At 40.3% G+C, this 27360-nt stretch overlaps 1 protein-coding gene across 1 annotated transcript; it reads right to left on the reverse strand.

Moving 5' to 3' along the window:
• Window positions 1–495: 495 nt before the first annotated feature.
• On the reverse strand, window positions 496–27360 carry vps53 (VPS53 subunit of GARP complex). Its single transcript, XM_053321182.1, has 22 exons — window positions 27220–27360; window positions 26313–26393; window positions 25158–25207; window positions 24947–25013; window positions 19787–19873; window positions 19170–19285; window positions 17656–17775; window positions 15007–15085; window positions 14728–14871; window positions 14478–14620; window positions 13778–13919; window positions 12843–12941; window positions 12311–12405; window positions 10854–11096; window positions 8846–8993; window positions 8331–8413; window positions 8154–8232; window positions 7824–7972; window positions 7656–7725; window positions 7328–7465; window positions 2744–2848; window positions 496–2078 (listed from the first exon to the last, which is right to left on the reverse strand). The coding sequence occupies exons 1-22, from the start codon at window positions 27304–27306 to the stop codon at window positions 1908–1910; spliced, it is 2496 nt and encodes an 831-aa protein (XP_053177157.1). The 5' UTR covers window positions 27307–27360; the 3' UTR covers window positions 496–1907.

Below are 27360 nucleotides of genomic sequence, written 5' to 3' on the forward strand. Positions count from 1 at the left end.
GATCTTTTCCAGCAGCGCTTCATTCAACATTGGATCTGACTGATATTTTTTCCTGGTATTGTGCACAGTGAGCAAATTGACGCAGCACACACACACACACACACACACACACACACACACACACACACACACAGTGGAGCACAAGGGGGAAAATTAGTGGCAAATGTTTTAATAGTGTTCAACAATTGCCTGTGTAGAACATAATTCAGACAATACAGACAAGTAGCATGTTGTATACCTGAAAGCAGGAATGTGTTACTAAAATCATCTCTTAACCCTCCTGTTGTCCTCGAGTCAAGGAAGGAAAGGAGGGAGGAAGAAGGAAAGGAGGGAGGGAAGAAGGAAGGAAAGGAGGGAGGGAGGGAAGAAGGAAGGAGGGAGGAAGGAAGGAGGGTAAGAGGGAAGGAAGGAAAGGAGGGAGCAAGGAAGGAAAGGATGAAGGAAGGAAGAAAGGAATAAAGGAGGGAGGGAGGAAGGAAGGAAGAAAAAGACAAAGGAAGGAAGGAGGGAGGAAGGAAGAAGGAAGGAAAGGACAAAGGAAGGCAGGAAGAAAGGAAATAAAGGAGGGAGGACAGAAGGAAGGAAGGAAGAAGGAAGGAAAGGAGGGAGGAAGAACAGGCTGAAGGAAGGAAGGGAGGGAGGAAGAACAGACTGAAGGAAGGAAAGGAGGAAAGAAGCAACAGTCAAATTAGACGGGGTCATTTTGACCCGTGAGGACGACACAAAGGTTAAAATCTACAATGACTTTCTAAACTGAGGAGGTGCAGAAACTGAATAAATGGTCAGTTTTTTCTTCTTCTTCCATGACAGTCCTGTTCTGCATTAGATATATGTGAGGGAGGGAGCGGCTTCAGAGAGACCCAGAAAATTATTGGTTATGAGTTTAAGTGTCGAGACAAACCCATCAGTCTTCGTACATTTTTGTAATGAAACGATGTGGTTTTCCAAATTACATGTTTAAGTTTAGACAGAACTCATTACTTACTGTAACTGTACAATAGTGCTGTTGAATGGATGGATAGTGTAACTTGATACCCAGCAAAACAAACTCTTAAATTCATGTCAATGCAAATTGGATAATATGGATGTTTTTAGTAATTACGGCTTGTACAGAGTATTTTGGACTGTTACATATGACAAGATCACACACCTGCACATATTGCATGATACACAGATACTCAATCCTTCCATCCTTCCTAAGCTAAAGCCCGAAGTTAAAAGACAAAGCCAACCTCAAGTCTAACTGAGGATGCAGGAAATAAAAAGATCATTTTTGTCCCGGACTTGGAATTTCTGAATGTGAAATGAGATCTGTAATTTAGGCCACCGTTGACACAAACACCTAACACCTATGTCTCATGTCAACTTTAATGAAAGGCAGAGAAGCACACAGATTTCTGTCCAGTATCCCCCCCACTAGAAATTACAATAGCTGAAGGCAGCCATGGCTATCCTTGAAATACATTATATTCAGATAACATCAGCTTTAATTAAGATCAGGCTGCCTGTAATCATCCTTGATTAGACATGTCCCAGAGAGGCAGCCTCTCTGAGCAGAATTAGATTAAAAAGCACTGTGTTCGCTCTTATGAGTGCAAATACACTCTGCAACAATGTACTAATGTTTCAAAGCTCAGACATTAGTGTCATCAAGAAAGGTGAGAAATTACAGAAATAAACGGGATGTGTACAAACATCAGGTAGCATTTGAGGAAGATTCTTCATCCAGCGTCAGCTCGTATTCATATTACTGTCAGTCAAAAAATTCAGTCAACTTTTTGTTCTTTCTGTAATTCTCCACAATAGCTGAATGAAGTCTTTGAGATGATTAGCTGCGAGGGAGGTGAAGACCATCCCAGCATGCAGCATTTTTTAAATTTCATTGTGTTTATTCAGTGTGTCTTTGTTCACAGTCTCTTCTTGATGAGTTTTTCTAGTTTGCGTATGCGGGACGACTCCTGCTCAGGGGTGGGGGCACTGAAGGATAGAGAGGGACCGCCGTCTGCCCCAGAGGGTGGAGTGGGTAACCTCTGCCTGAAGAGCTCCAGCATGCTGCTCTGTTCACTGCGCTTCAAACCCTACAACGCATACAAAAACATACAGGAAAATCACAACACATCAATAAATGTCTCACTGAATATGTGAAATATTCTGTTAGAGTAGTCGAGAATTAGTATGCAAAACTGGAACAAAGGGGAAGAACAACAACAACAAGTTAGACAACAAATCTCAAACAGGATTATGGGAAAACATGAAAACAGGTGAGATCACAGAAGAAACAGACTGATAACACTCATATCTGTACTTTCATGTTAAGTTACAGTCAACAGCCAGTTAGCTTGGCTTAACATTACAGACTTGAAATGGGAGGAAACAGCTAGCCTGGCTCTGTCTAAAGGCAACATTTCTGGCTTGTTCTGCTAAAAAGTGCACATTAATTGTCCCAAATGTCCCAATTTTTGACTCCATTTGTGTAAACGACCCATTAAGGAAGTCACCGCCCTCAACAAATAAATAGTCCTGTGGATAACAAGATATAACATGTTAATGAGTGAGTTGTAGAGGTGCTGGAGGCTTCAGACAAAGCAGGTTAAAGGTGTTTCAAGTTTCAAGTGTTTCAAGTCTTCATGCAAAGCTAAGCAAACTGCCTTCTAGCTCTAGTTTCCTTTTGAACATACAGGCAAGAAAGCAAGCTTCCCAAAAACTATTCCTTTTAATCACTGGTGGAGTCAAACCAACTGACCTTCATGTCCAGAATCTTCTGGAAGGTCTCAGGATTGCCATCAGCCAAGAGCTTGATGTAGTTATCAACAAACACCACTGGCGGTTCATGTGGGGCCATCACCACCTGCAGAAAAATGAAGTTTATTGTGGGTTTCAATCCCCCCCCGCGCCCCCGCTTTCCTGTGAACCATCATGGGTCGACCCAAGAGATCTTTAAATGATCCCACATGGGGCAGCTATAGCCCAAATGAGGCAGAGGCGAGTGGGAGGGGGGGCTCCATCTGACAGAACCAATAGTTGTAGCTGCAGTTTAGACTATGTTTCTATATTTAGTAGCCTACTCCTCACATTTTTTTTCCCTTTTACACACCAATTACTCCATGCATGAGTGGGGAAGAATTAGCTTCACCGGTAATTATTTTGGGGGTATAATGAGTCTAGGCAAAATCAGCATTAGCCAAGAGCAGGCAAAAGAAGTTTAATGGGGCACAAATCTTGGGGATTGGATTCTCTTGGTTGTTTTTTTTCAAACAATAGAAACTGTGTGGAAAGCGTGGACTGGGGAGCATTTCTTCCAGCCACTACATAATAAGGCAGACTAACACATGGCTGACAGACCCCTATCTCCCATCTCATGCATACACGTTCACACGGACAATCTCTCCAAATGTTACTTCTATCCTTTACTTCAAAGGAGCCCAAGTCTGTCTTTTCAAGCTTTACTATCTTTTTACTCAAAGTACTGAAATGCATGAGAAGGTGAGCTGCACAGGGAGAGAGAGAGAGAGAGAGAGAGAGAGAGAGAGAGAGAGAGAGAGAGAGAGAGAGAGAGAGAGAGAGAGAGAGAGAGAGAGAGAGAGAGAGAGAGAGAGAGAGAGTGGAGGAATCAGACGCAGGATAGGAAGAGAGAGACAGCAGGCATGAAAGGCTCAGGATTGTGTGGAATTCTTTGCTTTCTTACTAGCCCTGCTGACTGAGTGATTTACTTAGCAACTGTCCTGGAGCCAGGCCAAGGGAAAGGCCTGTAGGGACCTTGTAAAAAAAGGGGGGGGGGTAGGGGGGGGGGGCAAGGGGGGGAGTTTAAGAATGAAAACGGGCATAAAAAGGGAAAGAGAGAGAGAGCAACAGAGTGGTGGGGTGGTGGGGGTGGTGGGGTGTATTCAGGCCAAACAAGGGTAGGAAGGGGGGTTGCCTTTTAACTACTCCCCAGGAGACAACTTCAGAGGTGGGAGAGAGCGAGCTGGAGCTTCAGTATGGTGGGCTGGGCTAAGAGGAGCGTGGAAAACAGCCACGTCTCACAGGCATCGTACCGGCCAGGAGAGGCCGTCTCAGACAGACAGAAAGAATCCTATGTACTTTGAACATAACTGTGCGCTGGCTCACATAACAGCCTAAATTTATTCATCACCATCATTCACTTCAACACTAAAAAGAAGATACTTTGACAGCTACATAAAGATTTAAGAGATTTCATTTTACAGGAAACTAAAATAATACAGTTGATTCTTCTCTTCTGTGAACTGAGGAGCGAAGAATATTGCATCAGTTTAAAAGCTGCACTCAATATTTTTTATATCAACATTGGATCAAATGACTGCACACTGTGAAAGGGTCACTCGGAGTGATGAACCCACAAGGAGAATTACCAACCCACTCTGTGGTTTCCCTCAGCTCTACGGAGCGTTTTAGCATCTTTCAGCTCATTATTTAGTTTTTTTACGGCTCGCAGCCTTACTGTTTGGACAACTGCTTTTCCTCAGCTTCATTTACAAATGTTGGCAAGTAGCTGTTTTTAGCAAATACGCTAAGATAAACCAATGGTACACTACGTGTCCAATATCAAATAGCAGAGAGACAAAGTTAGCAACTATCAACATCAAATAGCAGAGAGACAAAGTTAGCTACTATCAACCTCAAATAGCAGAGAGACAAAGTTAGCAACTATCAACATCAAATAGCAGAGACAAAGTTAGCGACTATCTCGTGAATATTGTGAAACGTTTGAATGCTTAAGAAACATATTTCACAAACCCAGCTAAAAATAAAGTGAGTTCTGGACATACATTAGCCGTGTCAACAGAAACATAACGCCAAATAAATGATGTTGGTCCATGTGTGTTAGATGTGTAAACAGGCAGCTGTTAGCTAACATGCTAGCCGTTACAATTTTTATAAAGGGGTTAACGTGCCAGTGTTGTGTTTACAGCTTGTTCTGCGCCTTGGAAATGTAAAAAGGAATGCTTCAGTGGGTTATATGCTTAATTCTCAAAGAGAGTTTTGAAAACTTAAAGTGCTCTGTCAATTGTCCCAATGAACTGCATTTTCTTGGCGAGGGCAAGCTCAGATTTAATTTCAAGTCACGGCATCGCAGAGTGTAATTTAAAACTATTGTTGTGGCAACGTAGAAGAATTCTTGCATTGACCTTCTTTCTATGGGTTTGTCTCTCAGAAGCTACAGTCTTTGCCCAAGATGGAAGCAATTACCTGTGAAGAACCTTGATGTTGCATTAAGTCAACGGCTAAAATGCTGGCCACATTACAAAAAGCTTCTATTTCTCTTTCCAAGGTCAAAAACCTTCACTTTAGAAGTCATTATACAGCTCCTTTAATGTTTTTTAGAAGGATGAAATCTCTTGAGATCCACCTCCATCTCTTTTATTCCTTTTTGCTACCAGGTCCAACATGTATTGCTTGATTCCATATTATTTATACTCTATTTTACAGCATTTTAACACATTTTAAATTTAATTTGTTATCTGTCTTTATCTTTTCATATTTCTACAGGTATCGGATTTCTATCCTCAACAAAGATTATGCTGTCTTTTGCTGTCACTATAACGTGTGTGTGAACCACTCAAAAGTCTTCATGCAGTGTCAGCTACGTCTGTAAGATTTCTTCAGAAGCCAAACAGATCACATTCCAGCAGAAGAGGCCCGCTGGCAGTCAAATTCAGAAAAACTAGACAGGAGTGGGCTGATCTGAATGCATTCTATAATTCTGTAATGTGAAAGCCCTTTATAATGTGTGGCAGATGAGTGGAAATTCATGTATTTACATTCAAGGCATTTTTCCAGGGAACAAAAGCGGGCTTTACAACAGGCCATATGGAACAGTGTGCATCCCAGTAGAAAACAGAGACATCAAATATGAAATGCTGAGAGGGGTTTGCAAGACAAGTCGATGTCTGAGACAAAACAAAGTTAGTGTGCCTGAAGGCTCAATTCTAAGGCAGGATGTAAACGTGGTTAAAATCAAAAATACGTTCTAGTCTGCCATATATCCACTGTGAATAGCACGATTAGAGCAGGTCACACTGACTGCTATTAACATCAAGACAGCGCAACCATGATAACTTCAGGAAGGAAAGAAGGCCTCCTAGGAATCCAAGAGAAATCAGGGGACAGGCAGGCGTGCCCTCTGTCATGTGTGCGTGCGCATTTCTCTACACTTCAGGGACAGTTAATTAGGGTGGGGTTAATCTATGGCAGTCACATACCAGTGTCCTCTAGAGTCTCATAAGGTAATTTTGAGGCAAGGCTAACTGTTTGACCCCTGCATTTTGCTCTGTGCAGTGAAAACAACATCCAACACACACAAGTTGTTATACTGCATCTGTGGGGTGCGTCATGATAAGTGCATTCGTGAGAAGACGCATGGCTGCATGCATTTACTTATTTACTCACTCACACCTTTTGACTGGCCTAAGGTCAACCACATACTGCGTGAAAGATTACGTGTGTGCGTGGCTTGAGTTGGCCAGTCTCACCCATTAAACCAGTGGTGCATGAGATCCATTCCTATTCCCTCCCTACCTCCTATGTGAAGTGGGTTATTTTATGGAAAAATGCTCATAAAGTGCTATTGTGAGTGGGGTTAAAGACACAATTAAAGGGCTATTCTGCTCAGAATAAACTCTGAGTAGATAATCTTTGTGAGTGACTCTAGACAAACATTTTAATACCGACTCGCCAGTCAAACCACAAACACTCAAAGGAGAAATGTTTCTTCAGTCTATTGTTTCTTCTTACGATGGAACCTCAATCAGTGGAAAAAGCAGTTAGCTGCAGGTTTTGCCAGGCTATTCTTGATCAAGCGTTAACGTCAACACCATGGTTCATGTTTAACTGGATATGTCAGAATTTCAACATTAAATCTGTTAAATGGCAAACAAGAGATAAATGGATTTCATTCAGACCACACATAAACAAAAAGGTTCTAAAGTTCCCGAGCCTTTAAAGGTCAGAAACCGAAGATTTGGTTGTTAAATCGGCCAGCATGAATTTAGACACACAAGTTAAATGTCATAAAATCTGAAGTATCCCATAAAGACTAAGCTGCTCTAATAATGTGTTTAAGTTGAACTATTTTCTACTTGAAGTTCTTTTTAAATTCCATCACTCAAAGATGCCAGCTCACTCTGAGTTTACATGTGAAAAGCAAATTGTTTAAATTAATCTTAACTGGCCTTAAGAGCAAGGTTGAGTGTTTTTCCAACATTCACCCAGGTACGGTGGGCTGCACATACTCATGATATCCCTTCACAATTTGAAGCAGCACTACATAGAACATCAGCTGCACTAGAGCTTTACCCATCCTCCTTACCTTAAGTATCATCTCTGCACGGGTCATGCCTTTCACCACGATCTTGGTGTAGCTGGCAGGCGCCTTGCGGAGCACCTGAGAACCTATGGAGGGCAGATCCAACAAGACGGTCTTCAGGGAGTGAGTGTCCAGAAGGAGCTGGTGGGATGGAGTACACAGTAAAAAAAAAACATTATTAAAGATTTAACCACTGCCTGTGTCATTCATGGATTTTGTGATGCAATATCAATGTAATAGAGAACATACATGTGGAGCTTAATATGTGCTGACGATGACTCACAAGTTAACAAGTGAAGTTTTAGGCAAGATTAGCATGAACTGCACTTACTTGTTCAGCTCCCACCATGCTGATAGGCTTACATCTGAACAAGTGGTTGATAAATTTGGGGATGAAAGAGCTAAAGGAAGAGAGAAGTGACAAACGTATCAATTATATGAACCTTTGATTACGAAGTATGGATAAAGCCACGGGTGTGTGTGTGTGTGTATATTGTACTTTGTAAATTTGATGCAGAATTGTGTGAAGTATTTGCGTGTAGAGGCTAGATTGTCTCTGATGATCGGCACATTCTGCTTAATGTGCATGATGATTGAAGTCACATAAGGACTCTGGTCACCCACGTGCTCCACGCTCTGCCACGGCATCTGAGAGATGAGAGGGAGAGATAAAGAGAAAATCGAACTTGATGATGACGACGATGACACTTTCACAAAGCCACACGAAAAGTTGTTATACAGCTTGATTATGTGCATTTAACTTTTTAATGAATGACAGTGGTATTGACTTCAATAGTGTATGATGTAAGGATGTGTGAGTCTGTCCAACCTTGCTCATAGCAGTGAGAGCAGGGTCACATGCAGCATCGAGATCTTGAACAAGTAGCTGGATGCTGTTTGAGATCACACTGCGAAAACAACAACAATATTAAAACATGCTCTTTTTTTCATTTATTCATACTTTATTGAAAACAAAACAAAAAAAAGGTTTGCATTTGTCTCTTACGTGCTGAATGTATCCATCTCTCCAGTCAAATTAATTCTCTCCATCAGGACTTTATCTACTTTTTCCTTTAGCTTCTCTTCCAGCTGTAACACATACAAATGAAAACATGAATGCACACGCTTAAACACACAAAAAAAAGCTGTGTTTCTGCATTTCAGGAATATGTACTACATCAGAGTGCTAAAGAGTTAAAGAGTACATCCGTTCAAATATGTAACAGGCCAAATGTTGCTGAAATTGGTGAGGATGTTGCAGGACAACAGCATGCATGAAACCTTTCAGGGTCTGTTGTAATCAGAACTGCCACTGCCACTTCCTTAAAACACTAATGAAACAGAGATCAAGCAACTGCTGCTATGACGGGCATCTCTTTATGTGCAAAGACACCTAACTACCTGTCTAAGTTAAATCTTTAGTGTGCACCTTCACTGCAGAAGAACCTCTAGTTCAAATTAATTAAAGGCATGAATCCACAGATACTTTGAGTCTATGGATGTGTGTATCTGTGTACATGCCTGTTGTGTGGTAGCCAGGCAGTACTCAGCAGTGCTGAGGATGCTACAGATGAGGCAAAGCTCGTCCACGGTGAACTTTGCTGCTTCTGAACCTTCTTTCTCTTTCAGTAAACTGCTGATGGTGAGACCTCCACTGTTACTGCTGGATCTGAAGAGAGAGAGAGAAAGACAGACAGACAGAAATAGAAGAAACACAACAGAGAGAAAAAAACAGAGAGAGGGAGAGAAAGACAGAATGAGCGGTTACCATAAATAGTCATCCATTGCTGTGCAAAGTCAGCACTTTTGTGTTTCTCAACCGATCATAACTAATGAGTACTCAAAACTGATAAATGTAGTTGTTGTATAATGTTGTTAGTGCTTGTATTAAAACATCTGTCAATTTTGGAGAGATAAGTTATTTCAGTTGTTTGTTTTAAATGTATGTGGTCGGCCTCTTTGTTTACACCGGGGTCACAGAGGACGAGGAAGGTTGAGGTGAACCCCAAGATGTTGTGTATTGTTTTTCCTAAAACTGGCCGAGGTGTACGCCCTTTGTACCCTTGTGAAACATATTTTTTTTAAACCGCAGGTAAAGAGTAAATTTCAGTAACTGAGACAGAACAGGAATAACTGCAGGCAGACGCGAGAGTGTATGGATGCTGCAACGGCGACCCAGTCATTAATAAACGTCACAACAGAGACGTGGGCAAAACCACAATATTGTTCAAGCTCCTTTCGGGGGCCCCTTTCAAAACCTCGCAAAACCAATTCACAGCACACCACACTGGATGAGCGTGACTGCGTGTGTCTGTAAGTGTGTGCACTTGCAAAGCGTCTGAGTGCATCTTTTATGAAGTGTTTCTATACGGCTGAGAATATGGTATACATTAGTCAGTGAATGCAAGTGTGTAATTAGCATGCATGCATATCTGAGACAGAAACAGAACACGCCTGTGTGTTTGTGTGTGTGTGTGTGTGTGTGTGTGTGTATACCACAGCCAGTGATGAGTTTTAATGTGGCCAATGAGCCAGAGATGTTTTTTCTGGTAGTGTATTAGGCTTTGCCACAACATAACCAACTCCAGATCCCACATAGCATGCCATCCCAATCCATCAAACACAGCGAGGACTGAAGACATTAAGTTTCAAACTAAACTCCTAAACAGCCCCATCACCGTGCCAGAAGAATGAACAAATATGGGCGTGACATGCTTGTTTGTGAAAGTTAATCCTAAATAAATCTGTGTTTGTGTTACAGCCCTAAAAATTTAATTATTCTCATGGATGGAAACTGTTGAAATACTATACCGCTTGCTTTAGACTTGTAATGCACAATTGTTCTTGATACAGATTTACTGCTGTTATCAAGTGATTATGTTTTATTTTTTTCTTCTATGTGGAACTAGACACCTTAATAATTATTCTCTTGGCCATTATTATCCCTCTTATACCAATTTCAATCTACAAAGCTTTAGTCTGAAAGAAAACGTGTGTAGAGTGAACAGTAAATATTCGAAGAAGCATTTTGAATTTTGGATTACCCGCTTGTTATTCACTCACTGACATCTTTGTGAGTTTCTGGAGCCAGAAAATCAAATCAAATTATAATATGAGTGAAGTTAATGTTCAAATGATTCACTGAAAACTGACGACACCAGTTAACAGTGAGCAATACAATTTTACCTATAAGATGAAAGTCAGCACAACTTTTTCTTTGGATTATTTATAGTGACCTGGGACCTTGTTGGTGTAGATGTATAATTTAATGTTGAATTTTTAAAAAAGATATAAAATCATATATTTATGAAAAGTATTGTATGTATATGTTTTTTCCATGTTGTGAGCTACACAATTGAAATTCCATTCCCTCCATTGTATTGGTGTGGAGGCAGAAATCTTAAAATCCGATATCTAAAATCTGGGCTAATGAAACCAAAACTATATGTATAACATTCAAGATAAAAATCTTTTTTGTGTAATATGTGTGAAATAACCCTTAAAGGGACCAGAACTGAACCAGTCTTACTTAGGCAGGTTGCCAGAGAGGATCTTCCAGGCATACTCCCTCAGGAATTTCTGAAAGATGGTTGTGAGGGCAATCATGGGCTCTCCAGTGCTCAGTTGGGAGCACTGCACCATGCACTTCTTGTAATAAACAAAGAGGTCGGCACAGCTTGGCAGTACTGCTCCACCCTCCTCTGTGCCTGCCTTGGGTGGGCCCTGTGCTCGGAAGTCAGCCACAAACCGGTCAATCAGTTCGCCCAGGTTCCTGCAGATAACCAAGTAAGAACAGCCAAATCCCACACAGGTTCAAACACACACACACACACACACACACATACACACACATACACACACATACACACACATACACACACACATACACACACACACACACACACACACACACACACACACACACACACACACACACACACACACACACACACACACACACACACACACACGGGTGGTTGGATTAAGGGGCACATGTAAGGAACTACATGACTCAAACTAAAAGATTAAAGAACATATGATTGGTCCCTGACCCCAAAGGATAAATAAAAAGATAAAATAACAGGAAGACAGACAAAGGGCCAGATGGATAAATAAGAGAGAAATATCCAAAGCATATCAAAATCCTCAGTGCTACGGTCAACAGGTCCAGTCAGTTGGTGTGGCCCAGTCCTACTGAATCTCTGAACTACAGCCAAGGACAAAACAAGCAGGCCACTGTTCTCTCCTGTTATGTCCCACTGGGGACAAGCTGATCTGGACATTGCCAACTTAAGGCCTTTGGATTGAGCTGAAATGAGGTTGTAGCTGCAGAATAGGTCAATCCAGTTCCATTGAAGAGACCAACAGCGTTTAACACCCCAGAGAGCCAAAAGCCAGGGGGCTGCATGCAAGAACAGCACTCCCAAAACTGTGTTTGGTTTCTGGAGCGTTTGCACATTTACTGGGGGAGGGGAGAAACTGATGGGGGAGAACTAGGATGGTGGAGAGACAGAGGAAGGGTGGTGAAAAAAAAAAGGAAAACAGAAAAAGACAAGCAGGCTAGGGGAGAAGGGGAGAGATAAAAAAAAAATAAAGAAGAGAGAAGAGATTGAGAACAAGAAGGAATGAAACAAAAGTAAAGCATGCAGAAAGACTGCAGAAGGGGCACCAAAAGAAAAAAAAAATAAAGAGGTGGGAATGAAAATAGGCAGATCTGCTGCGGCAGCACTTATTCAACCCCTCTCTCTCTCTCGCAGCGTCTGTGGTCGTGTGGCTAATGGGAAACATTTCTGCCACAGTGGAGACACAGACATGTACAGGAACAAGAGATGGAAAGACAGAAGAGGCAGTGAAGTAGAATAGGAGGTGGGGGATCTGATTGATGAACATACAATGGAAAAAAGACCCCTGTGCCAACTTTACAACACAACCTGCTCCTGATTGTGAGTCTGTGTGTATGTGTGTATGTACGAGTGTGTTGCTCACTTGTCTTGGGATTCTATGTAGACATATAGATGAGGTTCAAAGCACTTGGAGACAATGCCGTGGAAAGGGTTGTCCGGAGCTTTGGGTTTCCTGGGCTATGAGTTGGAAGAATGAAATTACAGGTTTTAGTAGCAGCTCTAACAAAGTCCAATCAGTGAGTTTATTTTGCTTCCAAATTCAGTAAGCAAAAGCCAAATGTCATATCACTGAACATAGAAATGGTTTCCAAAGATAAGGCGATGTGGGAGATTTTATATTTGGTTATAAAACAAACAAAAACAACACAGAAAATATCAACATAGTACTTTCCAGCAATAAACAGTCCAGCTCTTAGCCAATCTATTGTGAACTTTAGGCAAGTATGTGGAAATATTGATGTTTATAAGCTGGGACAGTAATTTAGAGACTATTCTGAACAAATGTTCCCTTTAGAAAGAGCAGAGCTGATCTAATCAAGTCAGAGGAAGAAATACATGAAGGTACATTTGTGTTACAGAAGAATTAAATTAGGAGTCAAACATGGTCTACTCACCTTGGCCAGATCTTCATCTTTCTCTGTGCCAACATCCTCACCTGGGTCATCCTCCAGAAAGGGGTTAGTGGATTCTAGAGGAGTCTCTGGCTTCTTCTGCTGTACAAACACAGATAAGACTTATTTTTGTCTACCGTTCAATTCACACTAACAATACTCTTGACTCAGAACTGTGAGGGGAATTATTGAAGATATTCTTTAAAAAAAAAAAAAAAAAAAAAAAAAAAAGGGAATGAAAAAAAAATTCCACTCAGCCAAATCACTAAGTGAATTACAGATCCCAGCACTCGGGTGTAAACTGAACTGAAGACAAAAGGGTCTCTGTCTAAATATTATCAGTCCTGCTCAAGCTCGACCTACAAAACAAAACTACTAATCATGAACTTCTACATAATCTGTCCATTCTCAGTGTTGCTTCCACCTTTACATCACAGCATGATCTGGATTAAAAAGGCTTCTTCAGGCTGTAACACTGAAGAGTACATTGTGTGTGTGTGTGTCTCTCTGTGTGTGTGTGTGTGTGTGTGTGTGTTCCTAAGGGTGGAGCTCATTCTCAGTGTTGCTTCCACCTTTACATCACAGCATGATCTGGATTAAAAAGGCTTCTTCAGGCTGTAACACTGAAAATTACATTGTGTGTGTGTATGTGTGTGTGTGTGTATGTGTGTGTGTGTGTGTGTGTGTGTGTGTGTGTGTGTGTGTGTGTAAATGGAGAACACAAGTTACAAATCAGCAGTTTTATGTAACTGTTATTGTGGTACAACCAATAAAACAATTTCCCTTACAACAGGACAAATGTGCATAAACATATAATAGATAAAGATGTCATGTTTGATTGTTATGTGTGTATCAGTGTGTGTGTGTGTGTGTGTGTGTGTGTGTGTGTGTGTGTGTGTGTGTGTGTGTGTGTGTGTGTGTGTGTGTGTTTTTCTCACTCCAGGTACGTCAGTCAAGGTGCATCCTGTGAAGCGTTTGGCCAACAGACTCTCGAAGTTTGTGGTCCTCTGAATGGCGAACAGAAGCAGCTTCACCTCGATCTCCTTAGCTCGAGTTCGCATGACTTTGGCAAGCTCCACCCTTAGGAACACACACACACACACACACACACACTCACAATGAGCATATTTCCTCACAACCTCATTTTTAGGACATATTTGTAGTCTTCGCCTACCAAAAACCTTTCTTGACAGTAAGCAACAAATATTAGCAGACTTTCTTAACATGACACTGCCACGATTTTTGCCAGATGTTATTTTATTGATAGCTGTAGTTGGAAGAGACACACAAACAGTGCCCACTCCTTTTGTCTCTCGTGTAGCGAACGGGAAAAGACTGAGACACGTCGTCACTAGGTCACTGCTCATGTAGGCCACCTACGTCAACTGCAAATCACAGTCTAGCACGCCACACCAGTGTGGTTCACTTCAAACATTTCCAATTTCTCCATTTCTGCCTCGTTTAATCTAATAACATTAAATTTCTTTTCTTTTTTTCTTTCATTTCCACCCCTTTTTTTCTGGAGATACACAGAACAAAATATTCATTAAATATCCCACAAACCACTGGATTTAAAGTCTTATAATGCTTGATCCTAAGAAGGGTTTCCTATTTCCTGTATGTTGCGTGTGTGTTTACCTGGTGATGTGGCAGAACTCCACAGCAATACGCTCTGTCATGCACCACTCTTCAGGAAACATGCGTCCATATTTCTCTTCGTAGTCGACAAGTTGACGCTTGATCCAGGCGTAGCGGCGATCGATCTTGTCCAGCCATGCAACCTAAACAGCAGGGCAGGGTATATGTTTAATCAATACATACATCTGTAATCTATCCACTATGCAGTACACATTTAAAGCCTTTTTTTTTACTTTCAATTTGTACTCACATCTTGGTTTTCCTGGAAGAGCACCAGGTACTCAGAGAGGTGCTGCCTGATGAACTTTTTGATAATCTCCTGCTTGATGCGTGGATCGAGCACATTTGCAACCAGACAGGCATCTCTAAGCACATTACTGGGACCCCCTGGTCTCTGTTTAAATGGATTGGGACATAAAAGGTAAGTTTTTTTTTAGAGGGGAAGATTAAGAGAAAATTCAAGTCTAAAGAGAAATAGACATTATTAATGTGTCCAGGGAAATGACAACCAAATCGTATTCATATTTACCTTGGAGCCCTGAGAAGGGAAGGCTTCTTCAAAATCTGCCAGAATCTGAGTCCCCAACTCACTCTGTGCTGCTTTTACTCTGGATGGGAAAACGTCCAGTGACACAGTGGATGTTTCATTGATTTCTCAATCAGTCAAACATTATTTTGGAATAATACACACAAGACTTGAGTATCCTCCGAGGCATGAATACCTTGGCTAACTATTAAACACACTGTTCAAAAATTCCTGTAGCACTTGTGCACCATATTTTGGATTGTTTTGTTTCTATCAAATTTTCTATCCTGTCACAGTCCATTATTTCATACAGTTGGTGTTTTTTAAACCCAGTGCTTATTAATACAAGAATACACAAATGTGTTTCTTTATGTGCACAAGTGTGTCTCCATGAATATGAATGAACTGGCTCCTTGTCAGTAAAGCAACCACAAAAGCATGTGACAGAGGAGCGTTTATATAATGAGGTCTGCTTAAGACTATCTAAACCTGACATGTCCTCAGAGAGCCTGTGTTCACCACGGTGGCATCCAGGCCGGGTTAACCAAGGACAGCACCCAAAGCTATGTCAATCGTCTAGAATAAACATGAGGGGGTGGAGAGATAATATTATAGATGGATGCCAACTGAACTTGCAGCCATCATTTCAAGTACCCGCTGCCAGTTAAAAACACCCAGCTGACTGTGGACTCAAATCGTAGCTTCCAGTCTGAAAATTCAAGCCAATGCGTAAGCGTCTTCAACCTGCATTCTTTCTAATGGCCAGCAGGAGGCAACTCGACTGGCTCCCGAGAGAAGTCCCATTGTATGGAAGTCCATGGGAAAATGGCCGTATGTGTCTTATAATCTCAGTAAACACTTTCCTTATGAGTTTATGGTCTCAATCACTAGATTCAAGTCTTCTTCATTATAGCATGATGTTCATTTTCATACAGCATATTTCGTTCAGAATAAAATAGATGATGAATCAAGGTATGCTTTAAGGTGCTATTTCACAGTGTTTTCAATTCATGAAAGTTGAGTAACATTTTGGTCACCTGAAAAAACGTGTTCAGCTTGTGGTTGTACTAAAAGACCCTCTAAGAAGTCATCTGATCTGTTTTTCCAGTAAGTACATTTTGCTTTAACGGTTTTAAGCCTGTTTTTCTCGTTAGCAAAAATAAGCATTAGCATTATCACAGTTAACCATAGACTTTAAATGTACTGTGCTGACCAAGTTAGCATTTAGGCAAGGCAGCTTTATTTATATAGCGTATTGCATACCCAGGGGCAACTCAATGCAACTCAACCTAGCTCTAGGGTTAGCTCCATCCTTGTGAAAAATCAAATTCCCAAACTCGAGGCATCTATGTCTATGTGGCATCTTCGAGGCATCTACATCTATGATCTTAACTCAGTTCTTTATCTCCCACAAATAAGCCAATGTTTGAATTCCTCAAAACCCAGTAAAAATGTGTATTCTTGGTTTTAAACTGTATTACAATTCCTTAGAAATAATGGTTCATTGAATAGGTATTAATAGTTAGTGGATATTTTGCTTGGTCACTGCAAACATCCATTGGCTGCTTCATTTTATTCCTGTCTGAATGTCCATTGTCACCTATATTTTTGTAATCCATGTATCTGCCCCCTGTCTGTTTCTGCTAAATGTAGTCTTGATTCAGTTTCTGTATCCATTTGCGTCCAGCTGTCCACACTGCCTTCATATCTTTCCCTTCCCTTCCTATCCTCCCTCTCTCTCCTGTCATCTGTTTCTCCAGCAGAGTCACTTCTTCCACACAGCTGTTATTTGGTATGAACACTGTCTGCCACACCTCAATCAAAACAGAATAGAAGGTCATTCTTTCTTGTTTTGGGGAATCACCTCCACTTATAACCTGAATTTGGCCAATGAGTCCCAAAACAGACTCTGGTGGTTCTTGGAAAACATTTGTAAAACTGGACATATAATCAGTAATCAGTAACAATGCACTTTGTTCTGTGCGGACATAACCAAAGATTACATTTAGATATATTTGAGCAAACAAACATTCTGGGCTCTCATATCAAATTCATTTGTAATCAACACTTAAACTGATGGACATGTTACAGGCAAGAACAAGAATGTCAAGTGCATAGTGCTAAAAACTGCATCTATCAAAACACAAGAATAGAAGTACATACTTAGAGATACAAAGAAAAGAACATGCAGAAAAGTATGCCCTAAAGCTCTCACAATGAAAAAATGCTGGCATAATAAGACTCTATTCATTGTGTTTCCTTCCTGTGTGTTCTTGTACGTGTGTGATTGTGCGAGTATGTGTGTGAATGTGTGCATAAACAGGATGTAATACGCAAAAAATACCTCCAGCCAAATACTGTTACCACTTTTCAGCAGTTGGGCTGATGAGCTGTGGAATATTTCAGCTCTAAGGAGAGATCCAGCTTTGAACTGGCTACTGGAAATGAGTTGTTTTTACAAATCTGCTGCTCACAAAATAGCTCAAGTGAGATTGAGCAAGTCCCTCAAGCATTCAAGGGTTGCTGCAATATCACGGATACACTCAAGAGATAGTGTACTTGAAGGAAATATGCAAAGAAATGACAAGGAATGTAAACACATATGTTATTGGTGAGTGAGTATGTGTGTTAAAGTATGTGCAAATTAGTTACCTCTCTGAAAGTTGTCTGATCTGGGGTATGCCCATGTATTTGTGGAAATGTTCAAGCACGTTGACCACTCCCTGAAGCAGGTTGGCCACCTCACCATACTGTCTCTTTCTGGTCATGGCTCTGGAACAAAAGCATAAGCATTAATTATTGAATTCTCTATAACTGCACCAGTCAAGAAGTTAAGACACTTACGTCCGACAAGCATCATGAGCTTATCAAACACCAAAGAAAGAGAGTGCCCACTTGATAACCCTAATGAAGCTTCTACCCCTACTCTCACTACTAGTTATGATTTACAGTCCACATGAACAGAAATTCATTATTGACCGAAGAAACCCAGACTCCACTGATCCTCATAAAGTTCTGTTGCTGTGTGGGCCTATTAACGAAACACCAAGGAAACAGGGTGCCCACCTGATGACCCCAGTTAAGCATTTACCCCTACTCAAGGAATGACCGCTGATTACAATATTGGATCGTAAAACCAGGTCCTATGAGCTCAACTGCCATAAATTATTCATTATTCAGTTTTTGTTGACAATGCCAGAAAGGTGATCATTCTACTTTATCTTTATTATTGAGGTCTCCTGTTATTTGAGAGGCTTGAACTAAAGAATATTTGGTATTTTATCACCATTTCTGTTTAAGAAATTACTCAACAATTAACTGATCAAATCAAAATAGCTGCAGATTGTTTTTATGTGGAGTGACTAATCATTTCAGCTCTATCTCACAACTAGAGTCTAGACTGAAGTTGGGAAATAATTTAATATTATTCATCAATTTCCAGCAGAATCAGATTGTGATTATAGGACATATGTTTTCATTCTGCAAAAATCATGCTGACCAAGTTATTTAATTTTTTTGTTTACATCAAATAAAAGTTTAAACTGATGTTTAAGAATTTGAACAAGTGTTCATAGTGCAACACTGGTTTTATTTTACATGGGATTTTGCATACCTTCACCATATTGCAATATACAGTATAGTGCAAAAGTTGTAGGCACTAAAGGTAAAGTGGGGATGCCTTCAAAAATAATTGATAAATAAAGACTATTTGTCTTCATACAAAGTGCAGTAAACAGAAGAATCCTGAAAGAAATCAATATTAGGTGTAACCATGCTTTGCATTTTAAACAGCACCAGTTCACCTTGGTGCACATATTCAGGTTTTCAAGGTACTTGGTAGGTAGGTTGTGGGTTAGGGTTAGGGATGCGTCTCAGTTGCTCCTGTCTTTTTGGTAATCCCAGACTGACTTGATGATGTTGAGATCAGGATTCTGTGTGGGGGCCATAACATCTGTTGCAGGACTACTTGTCCTTTTTGTCGATTACTCTTCATGCCTCCGTGAAGGGTATTGCATTATGGATTAAAATCTCAACACAAACCTTTGGATCAACCCATCGCCCATCCTTTGTCTGCACATAACTATCAACACTTTATTTTGAACAAATAACCTTTAGGGTCAAACCAGACAGTCTGAATGTGCTATGCAGTATGTAACTATACCCACTCTAAAGAGTCCACGCCTCCCGCCAACATATGAAGGTGGTTTAAGGTGGTGATGGATGTAGTGAGGTGGCGCTTGGCATGGTCCAGCTGCTTTATGTCCCTTGTAATCTCCTTGACCTAGGTAGGAAGAGGAACAAGTCAGATAGGCTGTCAAAGTAAAAGAGAGTATAAAGGAGAAGAAAGCATGGACAAAAGGAGCAGATAAACATACTGAGATGGGAGGAGAAGTAGTGAGAAAAAATGTGCAAGAAAATGAAAAGTGGTTAATTGGAGGGAGCAATAGGACAAAGAGAAAATAGAGCAAGATGAGCCACACACCCACTAGTCTGAGAAGTAATTGCTCTGACATGCCTGTTGAGGGAGGGTCTGCATGCAAGTCTCCCCCTTCCCTTCATCCTTTCTTTACTCTCCCAACCTACTGGCCTTCTTCTGACCTTCGCTTGGAACAGCGAGACACATGGAAGGTGCATTACCTCCACTTTAAATAAGTCTCTCGCCCATTGTCTTCTATTGTAATGGGAGGATGATACAGACTGTATCTCCACACTGCTAGGCTCATATCCCTGAGTATCCCGTGTGTGTGTGTGTGTGTGTGTGTGTGTGTGTGTGTGTACATACCATTTGTTCAGACTTCTCTGCCTTGTCCTTGATGTCTTTGATTTTGCCAAAAAGCTGCTGGATGGCTATCTGGGCCTCTTCCAACGCCTGCACAAATCAAACATACAGAAGACACATTTTCAATCCACTGACAATGTGAGGGTATGTTTGCTTATCGTTTTTGGAGTGAGAAAAACTGCCATGATTCAGCTAGAAAATGAAAATATGGGTATGAACAAAACAAGTCAAAAAAGGCCAAAGCTTAGCTCAGCACAGCCTAAATCATGTAACACTAACACCTGAAACAGAGACAGGAGCCTTTGATGTCCAAAACTTACTTATATTTACTCTTCTTACATTCTACTTTCTTGGGCTTGAGAGATTGTGTTGTGCAAAAAAATACACACAAACACACACAATATCAAAAATGAAAACAGACAGGGACAGAGGGAAATAAGGTATAAGTCTGGATTTTCTTTTATCTACAAAAGAAGAACATATTAAAACCCTGTCATGAGCTGGTGGTAAACATTTATTTATTTATGTTTTGACTGAAATTATATCAACCCACATATACAATTTCAACTTAATTTAAGATTTCCTAACAAGAAAAAAAAAAAAAGGAAAAGGCTCCACTTCTAATAATACTTTGTTGTTAAAAACAGGGCAGTGTGTGGAATATCTCTGTCAGTTGTGGTGTACCAGTCTGGGTCACATTTCCATGGATATTTTGTTTTTTGGCTTTGGTCCATGTGAAAACTTCTAAGACAGCTTCCCAGCTTGAGAATGGGAGCAATGTCAGACTCAGACTAATTGGCCATCTAATTGACAAGCTATCTAGATATCTGATATTGATAGTTCTTAAGTTGACAAATAGGCCATAAGGCTAAGTTGAGCATAAAAGGCTGTCACTGTAAAGGCTAAAGAGATCATTAGCAGATTTAACAGCCTAGAAAGACAGGCCAGATTAGATAACAGTTATAAACATAAGATAGCTGAAGTGCTATTCTAATATTTTCACATCATCTAACATGGCAGCTGTTCTTTGATGGTCCTAAACAGAGATTTCGCTCTGACATCTGATGCCAAGGTAATTGGCTTCACTTGGCCCGATGCTGTGGCGGCACTGCAGACACAACTTTGACTCTCCTCGGACTCACTCACACACACTCACGCACACACTCACACACACGGAATGCTAACAGCCGGCACCAGCTGTGCAAGGAATTTACCACTTTTACAGGCACCTCTAAGAAACAAGTGGACAGTGATAGAGGAAACACACACACACAAAATATACAAATATAAATACAGCTTGCATTGACAGCAAAGGATTATTTTTTCCCCTGTGAGTGGTGTCAAAGGGCAATGCATAGTGACAGAGCCCTGGAGCCACAGTCAAAATAAAGAAGGCACCTTATGACCAAGTCATACAATCATAGCACAAAAACAAATGAAGCTTTATCCTCTGTATTTTAGGCTAATCTGTCTGTACATGAGGTGTGAAAAGGGAGGAACTTATTGGATTAAGTCCTGACTAGTCTTCAGTCAAGCTGTCTCTAAGCTTTCATTGGTTGTCAGGTGATAGGATAAATTAACTGGAAAAATTAAGTTAGGTTGTGTGACTATTCTTTGATCTCAGAGTTAGAGGAAGAAAGGAGTGCCACTGAATCTTTTTGAGCAAACCGAGTGCATCCAGAGGAGGCCAGAACCTCCAAGGCTGCAATTGTCGTTCATGCAGACTCAGCTGAGTCAATCTGGCTTGCTTCCTAGTGCTCATTTCCTGTATTTAGCCTTGAGGAAAGTCGAGAGAGACCACTGCCCAGCAGGCGCCTCCACGCCCGAGATGTTATCTGTTCTCACACAAACACGCACATGTACACATACCAGTGTATTCCTATAACATGCGATAAGCAGCACATGTTCCATGGCACACACATTCTGTATTGAGGAGTTAAAAAAAAAAAAAAAAAAAAGGAGCGAGGAGGCTTCCCTGTAAAGCTCGAACAAGCTTGGGGGATGCATTTCACTCCCCTTCTCACAGACATCAATTAGGATTTCTGAAGTCGAAGGTATATAAAATGGTACTTAAGAGTCTAGAGCTAAACACAATAAATCAGATAAATCAGTGGCGTTATTTTAAAAGTTGGAACATGGCCCAAGCACTACACTTCATATACACAATTTTTTTTCAAGGAGACATTTTAGAGTGTTTCACTTGATAAAGAGGAGAATAGCTGCAGAAATGCTTTGTATAGAATCACTTCTCAAGCTTAAATATAACACAAAACCCTACTTTTTTATGTATTCTCTTAAAAACAGATATATGCTCGTATGCTATTGCTACACTTTCCCTTGACTGCTTAAGTCCAACTTCATATTCACTTCTAAAAAACAATACAGTGTTTGGCACCGTTGGTGTTTACAGATGAGGGAATTTTCTGATTTAATTGGCTACAATGAAAAGGTCACTACACATAACTGAATATGCAGAGTATGACCCACATTTCTTTTTAAGTACAAATGCAGGAAGTAGTTCATGTGTTGTATTTTGTTGTGAAAACTACAAAGAGACAGAAGAGACAAAAGAAATGGATCAGATGACGATTAAAGCATGGAATCAAAACACAAGTTAACATAAAATATTTACATGAAGTCAATTCTATAGGAAGACCCCCCCCCCCCCCACACCCCACACACACACACACTGTAACCACTACGGTATCTAATGGAGTCCTTTTGATACCACAGTGGACATTTAAAAGGGTGCATACAAGTACAAAAAGACGCAAATGCCAGGTTGCCAATCATGCAAGGAGCAAGGAACAGCCTGTGAGGAGGGGGGGGTGGGGGGTGGGGGGGATGTGTGTGTCTGCATGTGTGAGTGAACCCCTGTGCACAGCAGCTCTCTATGGCAAAAAAGCTGAACAGCGATCAAATAACAGGAATGTTTATGGCAGGCAGTAATTTATAACAAATGTTTGGTCTCATTAATGAGCTCTCCCAACTTAAGACTTCCCTGCATGTATTCCACCCAAAATCTTTTTACGACCTTAATTTTTTTATTACAGAAAAAAAAACCGAATAAATGCAAAAATAATCGCTTCATTAGGAGTATGATATTGAGCTCAACTGACTCCGGAGCAGGTGTGCATGCTGTATCTACATTGCTATGACAACAGGCAGACAAGATCATCAAGCAAGGGCAGCTGTGAATGGTAGGAAACTTTCAGCCAGCAGACCACAACCAGATAAAGATGCAGTGTGTGTGTGTGTGGGCGTGTGTGTGTGTGTGTGTGTGTGCCAACCCAGCCAGATAATAATAACCCTTTATTTATTGGCCAGGAGTAAATGACAGAGTTCATATGATTATAATCAAGTCCGTCTCTGTGTGCCACTGGACAGCATGTATTACAGCCAGTCATTCTGTCACCCATTTGGCTTGTGTGTGGGTGGGGGGCTGTGTGCATGTAGGGATGAAATAACAATTCAGTGTTTTGAAGTATTCATTCACAGGAAGAACTCATTCAAAAACTACACAGACTTGCGGCTGCTTCCTGTTATTTGTAGAACTGCAACAATTAGATGATTAATTAGATGATTAGCAATTATTTGGGGTCAAGCTACAAGAAGAAAGAGCTGCGGTTTTCTGATTCCATCTCCTTAAATATGAATATTATGGATATTATGGATATTCTTCAGTCTTCTATGATGGTAAACTTTATATCTTTGGGTTGTGAACTGTTGGTTGAGACGAAACATGAAACACAGACATTTGCAGTTACACCTTGGGCTTTGTGAAACAATGATTCACTTTTCTTTTCTTTTTTTGACATTTATAGATCAAAGGACGAATCAAGAAAAAGATTGACAATCAATAATGGAAGCAAACGGTGGTGCATTACATATTTGTCATGTGTAAAATGTTTTACCTCGCCTTCTTGTTTTACAAAAGACACAAATATAAAGATTTGACGTTTCCATTTTTAACAACAGGTATGGAAACTGGTGCTGTGTAAAGGATCAATTCAATACAACATGGGGGAGAAAAACAATAGTGTGTCGACTGTAAGACAGCCATCAATACACCACTCCATTAGCCACTGGGGTTTGACCACTAAGACAAATACCCACCCTCAGTCCTGCTGCAAATAACTGGCTGACTCTTGACTCCCTATGGTCATAACAGAAGCAAAATCATTCTCCAGAACTCCTGTACCTATCTTCCTCTCTCCATCCTTCTCCACAAGTCTTACCACCTTTGGTTTCAACCGGTGGATTTAGCTTTTAGCTTAGTGAGTGGGTTCAGTGAACAGCAGAAATGATTAAGCTGCTGATATTGTTGTATTATATTGCTTTCATTAGGTCTCATTTCGCCATCTTGAAATGAACACCTCTCCGTCTTTCCATCTGTAGAAAGGATTTTCCCTCTGGAAATGTTGGAATGGCTCTATGGGGCTGGAAAAACAAACTAAAATTATTGTGTGTGACTGTATAATGTTATTGGTCTGGAGGGGATTTAGAGTGTTTCCGCTACCAAACGGTAGCTAACTGGGAAAAACGGGGGCCACCAGGCCAGACACCCTGACGACAACGCACACCTAATCATGTCAACTGGTCAGAACATACGAGGCTCACCCATCAGGTGTCATGTTCCCTTTAAACCACAACTCCTTGACAGAGCAAGGACCTGGATTAAATCAGCATTGATTGTTCTTTTCCGTCCCCGTTCTTACAAGAAAAGGCTAGAACGCAAAAGCCCGGGTTTAAAAGAAAGTATTTACATACGGGAATCTATTTCCCAGACATGTTTTCCGTAAAGAGGGGCAGTTTGAGCAGCGGGGATGGATCTGAGTCATCCTGTCCTTTTCCATGGAGGCTGTGTGGAAAGAGGAAAGAGCAGGCGAGGGGAAGGAACGTGTTTTTCTGGGTCGGGAGCAACGACTGCTTTCATTGTAACTTCAAGAGAGGGATGCTGTTGTGAAAACTACAAAAGCTGAATATGCACAAGATGCAAATGGGGCTGTTTATCTCAGTTCATTAGGGGATGCACTACATGCTGTGTTTCTAGAGAGAAACAGAACAATCGTAAACACTTGTTTTTCTTTCAGATTGTCTTACACCAACACACATATCAATGAACCTCTGAGGCAAATTCCACAGTTCAGTGTAAGTACTCACTTGTCGACCATCCTGACCCACATTGGTCTGGCCTCTCACCACAGTCCTGATGTTGTCATCCAGACGCCTGTTAAAAGAGAAACAAAACAGCACTTAGTCACATTGCATGTAAAACAACAAAACCATAATGATAATAATAATGATAATGATAATAATAATAATGATAATAAATATAATAATAATATTATTATTGCATCACTGATATACTCACCGAATCTTCAGACGAATCTTGTTTACCACATCGTCAATATTAGCCAAAGACTGAGGAGAAATAAAACAAAAAAAAAATCAGCATTAAAAATATTAAGCAATTTTGTAAGATATAATACTACTCTTCAGTACATCATTTTGTTTTTTTATTATGCTGCATTTTCATGATTGTACTGTTATCCCTGTTTTTTGCTCGAAACAAAAAGCCTCTGAATAGCAATACATGTGATGCTGCGTGTAATGGATCTGTGCTTAAACAAGCAGTTCAAATTGTAAAAAAGTTAAATTGCATCTACACTTCATATGCAGGGCGGGTGTAACACTTCACCTGTTGAATTATTACACACAAAACCCAATTGGGTGAAAGTGCATGCACACTACTAAGAGCCCTTTTCCAGTATTGAGGTAATTACTATTTGGTTACAGTGACCCCTCATGGAGATGAAGTATACATACACATGTGCAGTGAATGGCTGCAGTATTATGTATATTATTAAGATAAAGTGCTTGTGGATTTGCAGTACACACATGGTTAAATACATGTATGTGTAAATGTATATTCACACTCAAACAAATCTGCACTTAAATGCGTCAGTGTGTAAACTGTCATGTACAGTACATACACACAGAGACAATATAAATGTCTATCTTTTGTTCTGTAGTGTTTAGAATAAAATGATGGGATATGTTAATACAAATGACAATAAAAATAGTACATAGTAAAAGTAGTTAAAAAAGAGAATAAAAACAATATAATCAAGTACAAATACAACTATTAGAAGAAGTGCAGTATTGACAGATAGGAAAGCTAGTTAAAAGCTAAAGTGGATGTCACAGTAGGAAAAGCACAGGTGTAAATAGTAAAATTAACGATGGCTGAATTCCATCAAGCTGGTTTGGTTTTAGTGTCTTGTTATTGTGCATGCTGGTTCACTGTTACACTTTAATAGACCAGAGTGAACACTAATGTCATTAGTGACATCTGTGCCTTTTCTACAATGTCAAGTCAAAATGTCTACTGTGAGAAATATCTGTTATAGTTTCCTCTTAGGAAAATGAAAACCTAACCTAACAGAAATAAAGCTGGGCTACACTTTAGTCGATGTTTGTAGGTCAGAGGTGTACATCTACATGCTTCTGTTTCACTCCGCTGTACCTGCTCAGTGGGGAATAGTGTGTTGATGTACTCCACTGTATTGAAGTCTGCTCTGTCCAGTGGGTCTTGGCTGGGGAAAACCTTTGACACAAAAGACACACAGCACTTAGTTATAAAGTCATGACTGTTGGCGTTCCTTAAGCGTAAATGACAGGTTCACAATTTTTTTTTATTAACAACATTATGGTCTATATGAACACTGAAAGAAGTTTTGCTCGCTGTTATAATTCCTCCTGTTCATACTGGTTAAATGTAAGTGAAGGGGCCCAAAAAAAACCAAAAAAACAACCCACTAACTAACTAACTAATAATAAAAAATTAAAACAAAGTACAGAAAAATAGAAAGAGAGAAAATTAAAATAAAAATTAGACTAGAATAGAGCATTAAATATAACTTTGCAGCATAAAATAGCTGCTTCACCATGTTTAGTTTGAACTCTGGGCTCAACTATCTGACCTGAGTCAGTAGATCTCAGAGCTCTACTGGGTTTATACTCTACTTACATGTCATTCATGTATTCTGGACCTAAATCATTCAGTGATTTGAAGACCAGTAGCAGAACTTTAAAAAAGACAAGACTTAAACAGCAGTGAACCCGTCCTTTCAATGAGCTAACCTTTACTGATAACATGCATAGATACACATTAAACGAGTCGTCACAATTAACAGCAAAGACAGCTTCGTAAACTAACGTCACACGTGTTGACTCAACTTTAAACTCAATGGCAAGCTGTTTTATATTAGTTAAGCTTTGATAATATCGTGTTAAATTGAGTATAAAAGGCATTTAGCTCGGGTTAGTGACACTAACAAAGGTAGAGTCACATCCAGTGTCTACAGCTGGTTGTTAGCTAGACAAGCACTAATGTCCCTAAAATTAACATAGCAACGAGCTCAATCAACTACCTGTTCAATAGCTAGTTGCACCTCCGGAGTGAGATGCAAAATAGCCTCCAAATCCTCCGCAAATTCAAATTCTTCCTCCTCCATCATTGTCAAAACAAGACCGATAGAGAGCTGTCGGCCAAACTGCAACTTCCTGGTTGA

The sequence above is a fragment of the Scomber japonicus genome, chromosome 6 (genome assembly GCF_027409825.1).
Source record: "Scomber japonicus isolate fScoJap1 chromosome 6, fScoJap1.pri, whole genome shotgun sequence".
Lineage (NCBI taxonomy): Eukaryota > Metazoa > Chordata > Actinopteri > Scombriformes > Scombridae > Scomber > Scomber japonicus.